The 16173-nt window shown below is 33.8% G+C and overlaps 1 protein-coding gene across 1 annotated transcript in view; it reads right to left on the reverse strand.

Annotated features, from left to right (window-relative positions):
- TMEFF2 (transmembrane protein with EGF like and two follistatin like domains 2) overlaps positions 1–16173 on the reverse strand; it is a 252702-nt gene that overhangs the window by 45018 nt on the left and 191511 nt on the right. Inside the window, exons 6-7 of the mRNA XM_054478823.2 lie at positions 10330–10478; positions 9534–9593 (exon numbers count right to left, since the gene is read on the reverse strand). Coding sequence (XP_054334798.1) covers positions 9534–9593; positions 10330–10478 — 209 coding nt within the window. The remainder of the gene's footprint in view (positions 1–9533; positions 9594–10329; positions 10479–16173) is intronic.

Here is a 16173-nt window from a genome sequence, read left to right on the forward strand (position 1 = left end):
TCAACCTCAGAAAATGTGAAAGAAGGATTAAAGGCAGAGTTTTTTTCTGTTTTTTGTTTTTTTTAGATCGTGTGAAATACATTTTACAGGAACATTACGTGATGCTATCAAACATTGATAATGCATCAATAACTCTGCAGAAATGCAGGATAATTAGTACATTCATTCTGTCTGTGTTTTATTAAGTTAAACATGAACAATGTCACCATAAAAGGCATTTGCTAGCATAAATGCTGATCTACCATAGGAAAAAATATTCACTTTTCTTTTTTATTGGCCAAACCACTTTAAATTATATGTTAAAAAATGCCTTTCAGAGTTAACTTTGTGTAAAAACATTTGCAGGTTTCCCATTGCAGAAGGACATAGCAATCCAATAAGGACTGAGATACATACTAAAATGGTCATTTCTTGGGGGCTACTGAGCTAGAGAGCCCAGAGGAGCTCAGGCTTAAAGTCATGAAATGGCTTCTGTGAAACCAGGCCTCAATTTTATCCTGATTAAATTTACTATATCTGAGAAAACAGGTGGACTGGGTGGGAGACCACCCAGAAATGGAAACTCAGACCAAGGATGGTCAGGTCAAGAATGTTAGAGCAAGTTATGACAGTTGGGGAGGAGGTCCTAGCCAAGGACACTTATTTATCCTAATTTGAGGGCAGTGGTATCCCTATTGTGTTGACATTTGCATCAGGCTGTTTTAGCTCGATGCCTTAAACATCTAAAGAATATATGCTCTAGTTAGGCTCACCAAATAAGCTCAGTATAACTGGGCTTCTCAGGCAATTCAACTCTAGGAAGAGAAGACACTGGTCAGAGGATGTAAATTGTGAACATTAACATTTCTGAGTGAAAATTTAGATATCTGCGTCTACAAGTCTGAGAGCCATACCTGTCTCGATCATGAATTTAGTCACTATCCAAAGTATAATTCTGGCATTATCCTGTCCAGTTATCCATCTTGCACCAAATCATCAGACCCACAATGTGCTGCCCTTGTTGGTTCTTGGCCCTCGATTAAGCCCATCTCCCTGCCCCCAACTTCCAAAAACTTCCCAAAGCTCACCCAAAACTGTGCTCCAGAATTGGCAAATTCCCTTCTAGCCTCAGATGCTTCAATGCAATTCTCACCTTTCTTCCTGCATACTGAAACAGTAGATTTTTCTGAGAATACCAAACCCCTTCCACCGCCTCACAAAGTGGCTGTGTTTTCTACCCTCCTCCCCTGCACCTCAGGACTCAGAGGTGGAGTACTGTCCTCCTTAATCCTCATTACTGTTCCTAGATTACTAGGCCACCACTTACCTACCTCAAGCCTTAGCACTGATTTCTACATTCTTGTGATGCCTGGAGTTTAGTCCACAAGTTTGGTTCCTTCTGATTACGTCCAAGTTCAAAAGTAAAACTGTGTTTTCTGAATGAACAACTGGAGGAAACAAGCTACAGCCATGAAACAAATAGCTGTTTAGAAATGTAATTTCTTTGAGAGATTTTGTTGTATAAATATTTTAAGACATTTTTAGTCGATAATATTTATATATAGTTTCAAATCATTAAGATGTGAGAACTGCGTTTTTAAAGCTCTTGATAATGTGGGCTTATATATTTGGGGCATGTCAGACTCTAACAAAAGCAGCAAATCGAAGTGCTCAGAATACTGTATGTATGTGTTTGTGTGTGTGTTGTTTTTGTTTGAAATGGCTTAAATTCTATTTATTAGGTTTACGGAAAACATTGTGCCTTGAAATTATACAGAGCATTGGGATATATCCTACTCTTCTTTAAGCTTCATACATTCTACCTGCACTTACACTACTCTTCCTAGGAGTTGAAATAACATATACTTGAGGTAAAAAGATAAATTAAGGTGGAGAATTATGGCATTTCCACTAGCAATTATCTAGATGTTTGAACTCACATAGATTTTTTCTCTTTGTCTTCCATGCTAAATAGACCTGTCTTTTCTTTACTATGAGTTCATTAAAAACATTTGTTTTGATTTCTTTGCGGGGTGTGTGTGTGTGAATTATTGACATGTGAACATTAACATTTCTGAGTGAAAATAATGTTTTACATAAACAGAAATAAATTTCCATATACTACGTTCCTTTTTTTAAATAATGAATATTTAGGTCCTCTAAACATATGCACTAGAGTATAAGTGATTGACTTTGAAGGTTACATTGAGGAAAGCATATGATATCATCATTCTGCAGTTGTGTCATAAGCTATGTCTTCCTAGTGAATTTCTATTTGAATTTCATGTTGTTATAATCTCATGATCATATTATTAATATTTTATGTGATCTAAATATACCATACATACATTACGTTGACTGGAGGAAAATCAGAAAATTTGCTTTGTGAATATTTAGACGTATTAATGTGCTGAAAACTTATAAATAAGTATTCAATAAATATTTCTTTATAGATGAATTAAAAAGTCAGTTAAAGTCTCTTGCAACAAGCTGTTATATGACTTGGGTAGGAAAAATAATCCAGAAACTTCTTGTAATTGTATGAGTCCATAAAGGATAATATATGTATAAAAACTCTGAACACATATCATACAGACAGACTATATTCCATAAAATGTGCTCTATTTTCCATAAAAATCAATTCTCTTCAATTTTCAGACCAAAAGGAAAGTAACAATAGCTAGCTTGCTAATTTGCTTGTTAATGCCTTACATGATGTCTTTTAATTTAAACTTCAATCCTTTGGAAGTAGACTTATTATCTCCATTAAACAGATCAAGAAACTGAGGCTTCAACTAATCAAGAAACTGAGGCTTCCACTAATTTAACAAGGTTAAATCACCACGATAGCATGGCCAATGTTTAAACTCAGTTCCCTCTAATCTTGTGGTTACAACCGCTAAACCAGCTGCTGCACACTTACAGCAGAGAAGAGTGGATAAGTAACACGGCAAGGTGAACAATTTGTATCAGAAAGGAGCATTTCAAATAGGAAAAAGTGCACATAAATGATGCAGGATGTGTTTATGAACTGGTGCATAAATACAAAGTTTTCCAGACTGTCTACAAGGGCCCAAGGCAACTCTTCAGTGAAAAATCTTCATCTGTATTGCAAATACCATTTCTGTGTTTATCTATAACCATGAACATAACATAATATATACAGATGACTGGCTACATGATTTTATGGGGAAAACAATGAAAGCACAGAAGTTCAAGAGAGCAGGAAAAATTGTGAGTTAGAGTTCATAGAAAGCTTTATGAATTTTGCAGCGCTCTAATCTAAATCCCAGAGGGGAAAATACTTGCAATGAGACACTTTCCCTCAGAAATCTTGAAAAAATCTTGACATCTTAATTCATTTCCTAGGCTTAAATATTCTAGGCTAGTCTGGTGGCACTGTAATAGCCTGGGCAAACATTTTTATTTATTTCACTGTTGATACCAATATTTGTGCTACAAGCTGCTGCCTGCATTTGCTGCTATTTATTTATTTCCTACAGATCAAATTATTGGCCCAGACAAAACGTGGTTTCTGGTGAAGTGCTCCTTGTGTTCACGAGCAAATGGAAAAAGCTTCCATTTTAAATGTAGGTTTTTGCCACATGACTGAATTAATTCATGTTATAAATATGATATGAAATCATTTGATATTCATGCCTATATATGTAGAGGTGAGGCATAATCAAGGCAAATATTAGGTAAATCAAGCAAGCACCCTATTTACACAGGTAAGCAGCCAAAATGTCAAAATACTGTGTCCCGTTCCGGCTCAGCCACTTAGCTTCTTTGAGACTCAATTTTATTTCCTCTAGTATTTGTACCCTTAGTGCTTTATCGGGTTGACATAGAAGAAATGAAGCAATGTGAGTGATTCTTAATAAAGCTATGATGTATCACAATATGGCTAAAAATTTTTACTTTCTGTTTATTTATTTATTTTTTTATTAATGCAGGATTACTCAGTAGCAAACACTTTCCTCCTGCTTTCTCTTCTCTATGTGGAAAAACAGGAAACAGAACAAGGAAAAATTTAAAAGCAAACATTTTATCACTTATAGGATGCTTAGAATATATAGATTTGAGTAACTCTTTTGAGCATCTCACAAAACGTAACATCATGATGAAATATTTTTGGGTCTGAAACTGCCAAATAGTTAACGCTCAGGGTGCAGAGTCGGTCCCAAAGCTGGGACTTGTTAGGTAGTGACACTTCTTCCCTGGTCCTCACGCTTGCTGGATTCTGGAATTAGCAATGATGGTTTTAACCTTAGTTCTATCACATACTCTTTTTATTTAATCTCCCTGAACCTCATATCTCACCTGTCAAAAGCATATAGTATCTCTTTCACATGTTTGTTGTGAAGACTGAAGGAGACAGTATATATGAAAAGGCTTTGTAAATTGCAATGGCTTCTACAGAGAACAAGTTATTAGGACAACTCACTCAAACTATCTAGATACACTTTCCAGATGTCAGCTTCCTCTTAATGTGGAAAAATGGGATGTTACTAATAGGATGGATAGAATTTCGTTTAACTATTTCTGATTTCTGTCTTCCATATTTCAGACCTGAGATTAATGTATAAATTATTGTTTGAAGATAAGGAATGGAAATTTTCCTAAAAATAAATATTACAAGAAATAATGAATTGCCACAGTATAATGTTCAACAAGTAAACACAGGAACTCGACGCAGGCCTGTAGCTAGACTCAGAGCTAGGGAGGCCCTGTCTCCCCTCCAAGGACATGAAATCCAGGACTTACATTTTTCATGAACAGCCACTAAAAGCAGGGGAAATATTTTCTCCCCACATACATACTATAATCCAGCATAGTCTTTATCTTAACTTTACTCCTGTTCAACCTATGTATACATGAGGAAAATAAGCTAAACATGTTCCTCCTCATAGCCATTTCCTCTGTAATTTATTTATTTTTTCCAATTTGGAAACACCCATAAATGAAAGTCATTACTTTAGTCTATCATAGAAACACTGTCCTTGAGTTATACATATTTTAATTCTCTGCTCTAGGATGTTGTCAAAAATTGATTTTAAAAATTCCCAGCCATACGGAGAGCCTCTTGGCATATTTTGTAAAAATCATTGTTGAAGATTTTATTCATTTTATGTTTTTCAGTGATGCCTTGTAGAAAGATCTATGCTAAATAGTTCCTTTATAATTTAGCATACAGAAACTTTGTCTTTCATCTCTGAACTTATTTTTTATTTATTTTTTATCAGACAACAAAAATCTAAGTTTCATTTAGCAGATACCTATGTTGATTTGTTCACCTTTGTAAACCCCAGGACAGGGGCTTGCATATTGCAGTGACTCTGCAAATATTTGTTGAATGAATTGATTCAACCATAATTTCTTCTTTTGTATTGGTTGCAAAGAAACTTAGGGCTAAATACAGTAACTGTAATAGTCTATTGCTGGTATATGTATTTTCTTTAACAATTCTAATTTTATGTTTTCAATTTCTATTTAAACAATTTCAATTTAAAAAATATGGAAGAAAAATACAAATGTATTTTAATTATAAAACACTGCAAACTCTGAAAACTGGTATAGGATGTCATAAAATAAAAAACATTTTATTTTCTAGATAATTAAAACCAATATCATCTGACTTCATTTTATAAAATATCTAACAACTTATAAAATTAAGTACGTTTTTACTGGAAAAAATATAGCCTTTGTTTTTTGAAGCATGACCAAACTTTTAGACAGAAAAACAACACAATCAGAAAATATACATATATATACTGGATAAAGAAAAACAAATAGTTGAACTTCATTTTTCTTTTCCATTAGAAGACATGAGGGATACACACACAAACACACACACACACACACACACACACACATATATACACACATATATACACATATATATGAAAGAAAATGTTGCAAATTTCAAGAGGTGTAAAACATTTGCTATTTAAAAACTTCCCGAAGGACAGTTTAATTTTAGCAATTTAAAACAATGAAAAGCCTGGAAAGCCCTAGCTTTGTGTGTTTGTAAAATTTGGGTTCCCCGAATCTTTCTGTGGTTGTAGAGACAGACCTAACTCTAAGCCCAAGTCTTATATTGATGAAGGGAGAATAACATTAAATGGCCTGTTTAGCTCATCTGACAGGTATCCTGTCACTGGGCTTTGAAATGAAGAGATCCAAAGCCCTTTATTCAAAACTCTGTAATGCCTTGGGTCTCATTAAAGGAGAGAGGGCAGAATAGAGACCCAAATCAGATGCAACCAGAAAGTAATACTGGCAGGGATGATTGAGCAAATTCTTTGGTTTCCTAGTGTTGACTACATTTATGTGCCTTTGAGGATCATGGAATTCACATCTCTGAGCAAGTATGCCACACTCTAGTATACTGCACATATTAGTTTTGCTGAAGGCATTGCTCCCTTCATTTGCATTTATTGCACGTTTTGGTAATTTACCTCCTGCTGATCCTTGCTGGGATCTCTTTTAACTGATATTAAAAATGAGATACAATTAATTTATTTGAAGATTTAGGCTTTCTTTCAAGATCTCCATTTTTATAATCAGAAACATGTGTTCCTGTATTAATAGCTCTTAAAGTAGGCTCAAAGAAAAAACTGGGAGAGATAAGTAAGGGTTTTTAATCTATAGTATTAACTACATATAAGGCAAAAATGATAGTATGTTAGATCCTTACTTCCCTCAGGTGGGAGAGTCCATGAATGTGTGTCTAACAAGGGAAGTGGCTGTGACATTAAATGAACTGTGAGCACACAGCAAACTTTGAGGGATAGGAGTCACACAGTTCCTGTTTTCCCTCCTTGGACAGATTTTAGCATATGTAATAGTAATTAAGAGGACAATGACACATAGACTCTCTATTTGGTTCCTTTTAGTTTTTTTCCAAAGTTTGTGTTCCCAAATTCAGGAAACTGTAAATACTACTGGAAGCTTGGAAATGTTGAGGAACATGACTATTACTTAAATGATTTCTAAAGAGGGTGTATATTGTATTCTAATGAAACCATTAATGAAGATAAATATATCTAAAATAAATTTCTCGAGAATCTTGAAGTATGCAATCAATGTTTAACTAGGAATTACAAGCTTCAATTGACATTATCTTTGTTCCTGTCTTATACTTGGATTTCAACAAACATGTGTTTTTAAAATTTACTTTTATCTTAAAAGTTTTTCTTTAGAGTTTGCAGGATAAATCTGACACCAAACTAGAAGATCCTGGACTACACTGAGTGACAGAAGAGTTTTCATTTGCATGTATTAAAAATGTATTTTTTTCTTCCTATGCCTAATAAAGCAATAAGATAGGAAAAAAAGTGCCAATTAAGAACAGTGACATTCAACATTAGAGATAATCTGTTTAAAACCAAACCCATATATAAATACTTTTTGGAATAAAAATTCAATGATCAAATCTCTTTGAAATGGGCAAAGTGTTAACATGCAATATAAATGACTTTGAGAGATCAGTAGAATCTCTCATGATATTTATTGGAATAATTTTATAAATGCATATATACTTGTATATTGACACTGATCAACTTGAAGAGTTCTTTGTTTGAGGAACAAAATTCTCAGGGAGAGGCTTGATTTTTCAATGAGTACAAAGACGGATGGTTCACTAAAGAAGATATGCATAAATTCCACATTTTTGAAGATTTTTCCAAATGAATTAGTTTGCAAAATAGGAATAAAGGTATTTTAATTGCAGTTAGTAGCAGTGGCTTATAATACCACCAAAATATAATAATTGTTTATAAAAATATATACAATTTAAATTTGTTTTCATTTAAAATTTAAAATATATACAATTAGCCTCAGACTTTGATTTTTCATTATTATCTTTTATTATTTTTGATAATATTTCTGTGGATCAGCATATCACAGTGTACATTCTTGGAAACAATACTGCAAAACATGCCGCAAAAATGTGTTATCAAACAATTTTGTTAAAAGCTGTGTAGTATAAGGAACTATTCATAATTTTATTAGGTATGATTACAGTATTGTAATTGTTAAAAAATTGTTGATTTTTTTCAAGATGCATGCTAAACTACTTGTGAATGAAATGATGAAATTTCCAGGATTTGCTTCCACATATTATGAAAGTATGGAAAAAGGATAGGGGTGAGGACAGGGCTGGGTTAGCCATGGGTTGGTGTTACTGGGCTTGAATGATGAGTACTTATGGGTTCAGTAAGCTATAGAACCTACATTTGTGTATTTTACCTTTATTTGAAATTCTCCACAACAAAAAGTAAAATAAATAAATAAAAGATGCATGTCTCTTAAATATTTTATAATGAACATAAGAGCTGTGAGAAGTTCTGGGTAGAAGATCCATTTGTTTGTATGAGTTCTTCCAAACTTATAGACCACTGAACTATTCTTTTCAAGGAACATCTGTAAATTTCTCTCCTGGATGCTTTGGGAATGGCTATACATTGCTAGAACCAATGTTTTTCCATGTATAATTGTCCATGATAATTTCTGTCTTATAGCACATAAAAATTCCATCTACATATTGAAAAACATTAAGATAAAATGCGGAAAATGTTTAAAATATCTTTTTTATTTCCAAATTCTAAGAGATTTCAGATCTCTAAAAGTATATTAACTAATTTTTTTAATTTCATAGACATTTATCCTGTTGTTAAAGAAAATGAAATCTCAGAAAGAAAGAATAGATGGTAGTATATATTTTAAAAGACAAAAAACAACTCTTTTTGATTGAATATTTACCATAAATCTAGTTATGATTGCTTAATATCTAAATGAAAAACTTTGCCTAAAAAACTTCACATATCATTATCAACCTATATATTATTTATATATTTTATCCCAAATTTCTATAAAATTTAAGTATCTGTTAAAATTTCAGTTGTATACCCATGAATTATTTCTCACTCTAGAAAAGTTAGATTAGCTAGAGACATTCTTCGAAGTGAAATAATTGCTAAGTATGATTTATATTTTTATATAAAATGCTTTATAATTTTGCATGTCTGAGAAACTACATTTTAGTTTCAAAATAAGTTAAAGAAATTTACTATTAAAAAAACCTATACATACATTTTTAACTTTGCATCTAAATAAAGACAACCTGCATTATTATTTGTAGCTGTCCTTTCTAGCTTTTTAGAGACTAGCAAACTTTTCATTGTTGACTTTTATGAAAATTTAAACAAGAACATTTGCATTTATTATATTGCCAAAAATTGCATTGATTTCCACTGATGCTATTAATTTGATAAATGTTTTGTTATTCGTACCATTTGCACTGTCAAGACAAACTAATTATATCTTAGTGACATTTTTGACAATTGCTTTAACTCTGGCAAAAAACGTATGTCTTCTTTGCTTCAACAAAAAATTACTCTTGCCAAATGAAAGCTTGAACTAAGCAAGAGAAGACTAGCACATGTTAGAAGTCTTGTAAGCTTCACTTTGGAATAAGTAGTAAACAACCATTTCCCAGGACTCTCTTTTAATAGAAGAGCTCACATTTTGTAGAAGAAAATATTACGTACCTGCATAATCTGTTCTTGCATAATGTCCATCTTCAGACTTAGTAGTTGTAGTTGTGTTATCTGTGTTAAAAAATTAACAATAAAAATAGATTAACTGTTTCCTAAATATCTAATATCAAACTTATGTATTTCCTCCAACAATATCTTCATTGCAATTAAGGAATTTTTACAACTGTAGTTCTAAGCAGCCTGCATACTAAGACAGATTTACAATGTCAATTTCTGTTTGAGAGCAAATAATAAATGAAGAGAGCTTTCTAAAGTTTGAGACAAGAAGATTCACAATTATAACTGAGAAAAATTGGGCAAAGGAGTAACAAATCAAAAACTAAGAAAATGCTTGTTTCTGAACAAGAAAGAAAACAGAACATTATAGTACCTCTTGCTTTTAAAAATGCATTTTAAATATTTGTACTGAATCAATACATAAAGACGAAGTGATTTGCTCTTAGTTTCAAGGATGTCTAATAAATTCTTAGATTCGTTTTAAAAATGTTTTTGACTTTCTTTTTTCCCTTTGCAAGAAAATTGTCTGCTATCTTGGGAATATTTGCTTCTGTGTTTATGGCATTGTGACAATACAGTTCCATTGTATAGAGACAGATCTGGATGGTTGCTGAGAGCCCCTCAAAATCCTATGATTGACACAAATGCTACAGTAGACTCTACTATCCATTGTAAATAAGAACTGCATTTTGGAAATGGAATAGCTGCCTAATAAGGAGTTTTCTTCACTTTTCATTTTTGCACAAAGACTAAAAACATTCTTTGAAATGAATTTTGGTATGAACATTACCTTGACATCGACCCAAAGACATGACTTCAATTTTCTCCTGTTTCTGACATGATGCTTCTTTGATTTGGCATGCATTATCATAAGATTTCCCATCAGAAGCACAGAGGGGATTGAAGTTGGTTTGAGAACAGTCAATATTACACACACACCTAAAAAAAAGAGAGAAATAAAAACATGTAACATCAATAGTGTTGTTACCACATTATAAATAAAACACAAATGAAAGAATTGCTAAGTTGACAAAATGCAAGTTGGCAAAATTGAATTGTATCCTTCCAGGGAAGTTCCTTCACTTTTCTACCTGAGAAGAAAAGAAACACAGAACTAATGGAAAATAATTCAAACAACTGAGCAATGGATAAAAAATGAAAAGGAAAAACTCAAAAATGATCATCAGTTAATTTCTGCCCTGGAACTTTTAAAACATGTACATAAATTTCCATGCTGATATCTGCAGAATAGGCTGAGGTAGTCATGAAACTCTGCTTTAGAGTTTTCTTAAATTGAATCTTACTCTTCCTTCTTTTCTTGGGATATTTGAATGGTTAAAGCTTGTGGAAAACTGACTCAGAGGACAGTTCAGAGAAAGCAAACAAGTAAATTATTTGGCATGCAATCAGGAGTCATATTTCTTTGGCATAAATAAGGATGCACATAAAGTGTACTAAATGGGAATCTTCAATGGTCCTTAACATTTTGGGGGGGCCACAAAACCCTTTGGAAAAATGAAAGCTATAGATCTCTCCCCAGAAATATCCATATTCATATAAACAACCCTTCTGTATAAAATTTCAGGGTTGTCTTGGGCCCCTTTAAGCATATCCTATGAAACCCCTTCCGAGGTATACACTACTATTTTTCTACCTCTCATTTTAAATAATAAAATAATACATACAAGTTGATTGCCACTCATGATGTTAATATTTTTCTATAATCTAAATAAAAATTTGGTGATTTATTGAGAATTAGGTTACCTAAAGAAGAATTAAACATTTTCAAGAAAATTTTATATGATTGTTCTTATGTCTTTATACTTCTCTATTTTATTATTCTGAATATTGTGTCTTGTGTGTTTTTTGGTGTGTGTGTACAACCATGATACAGCTTTAGAATATAAACTCATATTTTAGGTTTTTATTAATATTTATGTTGTCTTTATAAATTATATATTTCTCGAAGTCATGAAGCATACATTTTTACTTCTGTATATTCTACTGAGAGCTAGGCATACAATGGCAAGCAGGTTACTACATGCTAGACTCTCAACATGTATTGCTTTATTTAATCCTCACAACAGCTGTTTTACAGACCAAAGATATTACATAAGGTTAGACACTAGTAAATTGTGGAATAAGGACCCACTCATAGATTTGTTAAGCTAAAACCCAACCCCCTCTCTCTAATACCACAGACTGTGTTATTAGAATCTCCTGGAGAACTTTTAAGTATACAGATTCATAAGCAGATTTCTGGGCTCCAGTAAATCTAGGGTAGCTTCTAACATTCTATATTCTTAAGTAGTCATCCTGGCACCAGACTCAATTCCTGGGAATCACTGCTTGATCAGTCTGTTGATTGAGAGAGGCTTTGTATACACACCAGTGCATCTCAGAGTGTAGTCCTTAGACCATCTGTGTCAGAATTACCTAGATTGCTGTTTAAAAATGCTGGCAGAAAATGTGCTAATGAACTTATTTATTTATTTTTTTTGTAAGAGAATTGCTGTAGGAATGCCTGGTTATTTTTACATTTACCTATTTAGGAACAAATAGCTACAACAGATGGCAACCATCTCTAAACACTTAACTCATTGAGGAGCAGTGTTCCTACCTCAGCTTTGATGTGGCCATGTGATCACAAGCTACTGGAACATGACATTGCTACCTCAGCTGATTCTTGGCATCTGAAAACCTGAGATCAGGAGCTGCCTACATGTTCAAAGAGATTCTGGTTCTTATAGAGTGGATGTGGATAAGTGACTTTGTAGGCCAAGCTTTAATCATTGTATTAAATAAAAAAGGAGTGTGGAGGTTGACATTTGCATTTTTAAAAAGGTAGTTTCTTTTGCCTTCAAACCAGTTTAGATTCTGACTGTTTGTTGTTGTGTTAGACTCTAGGAATTATCTCCTTCAAGGTCTTGTATAAAGTTGTTGGTTAGCAACTGAAAAACAGAGAGAAAGGTATGTTTTGTCATTTGTCTACCTAAATGGTAAATTAGATAAGATATCAGGGCTTTGAAGATATCTCCAAATTAAGTCCAAAGAAATTTAGAAATGTACACTATATATATTTTTTATTTTTGTTAATATTTATGTTTTTGTAAATAGATTATATGTTTTGTAAATAGATTATATAGTGTACATTTCTAAATGTTTCAGTGAAAAAGTCACATATTTATATATATATATAGACAAAAAATAATTGGCAGTTCAGAAACCCATTTGATAGCATGACAAAATGGTGCAAAGGGAATAGAGATGGTGATATAGTTTGTCTGTGTCCCCACCCAAATTTCATCTTGAATTGTAGCTCCCATAATTCCTATGTGTTGTGGGAGCGACCTGGTGGGAGATAATTGAATCATGGGGGCAGGTATTTCCCTTGCTGTTCTCATGATAGTGAATAAGTCTCATGAGATCTGATGGTTTTATAAAGGGAAGTTTCCCTGCACAAGCTCTCTTCTCTCATCTGCTGCCACACCTTTCACCTTCTGCCATGATTGTGAGGCCTCCCTACCCACTTGGAACTGTGAGTCCATTAAACCTCTTTCTTTTGTAAATTGACCAGTCTTGGGTATGTGTTTATCAGTAGTGTGAAAACAGACTAATACAGATAGAAAGATAAAATTTGATTGAATTGGACTGGTTAGAATCAATGTTTCAGTGAAAAATTCACTTAAGCTTTAACACCAAATTGAACAATTGTGTGGGATATTTTACAAGATTCTTCAATTGGTGTATTTATTTATTTATTTTCAGTTTGACTAATCTGATTTTAGTCCCACAGCTTTTCTGCTGCTGACATCCTTTCCCCTTTCCTTTCCTAGCATTGCTCGCTCAAGGCCTCCTTTCAAGATCTGTTTCCTCTCGAAATTCCTGACTCTTGTTGCCTCAAATAAAGCCTTTCATGGAATGGCTAAGAAACAGGTATAGGTGGTTGATGTTTTTATTCTCAGCCCAAGAGGAGGACATAGATTCATTCCTTGAGGTGAAAGTTTCCCTGGGATATAAGCTTCAGGAATGCATGGATTATATTGGTCATTTTCTCAATTGCATATCCTCATCATTAACTTCCATCTTTGCTCCCTACTCTATATACTTGCATATATTAAATAAATGCAAGAGTACATTTTAAAAATACTGCCTATGACTCTCAGCAATCACTGGAAATTGGAAATCTATGGAGAATATTTTTCTTTTTGTGAATAAGTGGAAGAAACTTCAAAGATTTGCTAAAATGGCTTGAAAACAATAAGCTGGCCGGGCACGGTGACTCATGCCTGTAATCCCAGCACCCTGGGAGGCCAAGGTGGGTGGATCACCTGAGGTCAGCAGTTCGAGACCAGCCTGGCCAACACGGTGAAATGCTGACTCTACTAAAAATACAAAAAGTAGTCAGATGTGCTGTTGGGCACCTGTAATCCCAGCTACTCAGGAGGCTGAGGCAGGAGAATCACTTGAATGGGGGAGGCAGAGGTTGCGGTGAGCTGAGATCCCACCACTACACTCCAGCCTGGGCAGTAGAGTGGGACTCTGTTTCAAAAACAAAACAAAACAAAACAAAACAAAACACAAAAACGATGAAGCTTGGGGAAAAGGAAATGTTGTGACTGGATTACCAAGGACCTACCATTTCTATGTTTCCGAAAGACCAATAAACTCTGATTACATAATCATTATTTACTATATTCCACGTATCTATGTCTATTAAGCTTATTCAGTTAGAAAAACATGCAGGATTCCAGGACCATGGTCTGAAACTCGAAGTCCATCTTGATCTCTATTTGCAGTGATTGATTATCTTTGCAATCCCCAACCCTCCCGATATCTTGCACACATGAAACTTTCAATAACTACATGTTGAATAGATAGCTAAATGAAATAAATGAATACACTAACAATTTTACATTCTTAAAGAAAGCTGCTATTCTAAAAGTTACTATTACTATGCCCGTCTTACAGATAAGAAAATTGAGACTTGGAGAAGGCTCACAGCTTGAAAATGGAAGAGCCTAAATTCAAATCTAGGCAGTCTAATGTTAGATCCTGCCCTGTTCTACATACTGAAAGTACAGGGAAAGACAGACCCAAACCCCTATCACAGACCCGAATTCCTGTCATTCTCTGATTAAAGGAATCCTTTGAGTAAATAGGATTTGAAAAACAAGGCTATGTCTATTCTTGGAATATGTCATGATTTTATGAATTTAAATCATATTGACTCTTGGTCCTTGTCTTCTCAAACAAGCAATCCAGACTTTTTGTGTATCATTGGGGTATATCAGTGAATGTTAGTTTTAAGACATTGCAAACTAAAACCTGGTTTTAGAATTAGTAACTAATTTTATGGGCATTAGTTAGATTAACCTATCTGAAGCATCAGTTGCTCAAAATATTTTATCCTTAAATAAAATGCTATATAAAGATCCACATGAAAACTAATATTTATTTACACACAAATACACATACACACACATACACACACACACACACGCACACACAAATGTATAGCTCAATGGACTCTACTGAAATTACAAAATTAGAGGATTTTAGCATTAATTTTTTTCCAAGTGTCTGCTTCAAAACTTTCAAAGAGGAATTTGGGGAAGTTTACATTCATGGGGTAGAGGTGGTTTTATGTGTTTATATGAGTGAAAAAATTTGTGTGTGTGTATGTGTGTGGGGGCTCACACTCACCTCCATGGTGCATTTACTGCATTGGTAATGCACCTGTTTACTTGTGTATACCTCTATTTTTCTGCAACCTTCTCAAGGGCGAGGTGTTTTACTTACCTTTGACATCCTGGTACCTAGTACAGTGCATTACAAACATCTTCAATAAATGGTTGTTGAATAAATTACTGAGAGAATGGCAGATGGTGTGAAGGAGTTGAAAATATTCATTGTGCTATATATTAACACCTAGGAGAGAGAATTTTGTGCTACTTGGCAGATGTGGGGTCTCCAAAGGAGAGGTGGTTCCTGAAGAACTAAGGCTCACTGTCCTCCTTTTATTTGTGTTTCCACAGACAAAGGAAACAGGAAACAAGCAGTTAGTGATCTTGATGGCATCAAAGTCCAACTGGGGCAAGAAAATGTTTTCACCAGGCAGGCTACTGCTTCTCATTTGTGGTATTTGGGTACAGTTTCAGGCACCAATATAATTTGAACATGATAGCAACTTGTCAGTTTATTGCTACATTAAACCACTGAAAAACATAAGGCTCTGAAAAAAAGGTGACAGAAGAGCCAGGTTTAGTGGTGTATGCCTGTAGTCCCAGCCACCCAGGAGGCTGAGGCAGAAAGATCACTTGAGGTCAGGAATTTGAGAGCAGCCTGGGCAAAATAGTGAGACCCTGTCTCTAAATAAATAAATAAATGAAAATACATTTTGAAGATTAAAAAAGAAAAAAGGTAGCAATTATCATATAATGTAATGGTGAAACTGCAGGTCACTTTAGCAGCTTATGTAAATTAATCAAGGGTTTTTCTTTCTACAGAAATGAAAAGCACACATTTTTGAAAACAGAAACTATCCCTTCACTGCTTTTGGCAAATAATTGCATTATTATTCATTCTGAGAGGAGTAACTAATTATAGCATGTCACAAGTATTTTATGTGAGC

Source organism: Pongo pygmaeus, chromosome 11, assembly GCF_028885625.2.
Source record: "Pongo pygmaeus isolate AG05252 chromosome 11, NHGRI_mPonPyg2-v2.0_pri, whole genome shotgun sequence".
NCBI lineage: Eukaryota > Metazoa > Chordata > Mammalia > Primates > Hominidae > Pongo > Pongo pygmaeus.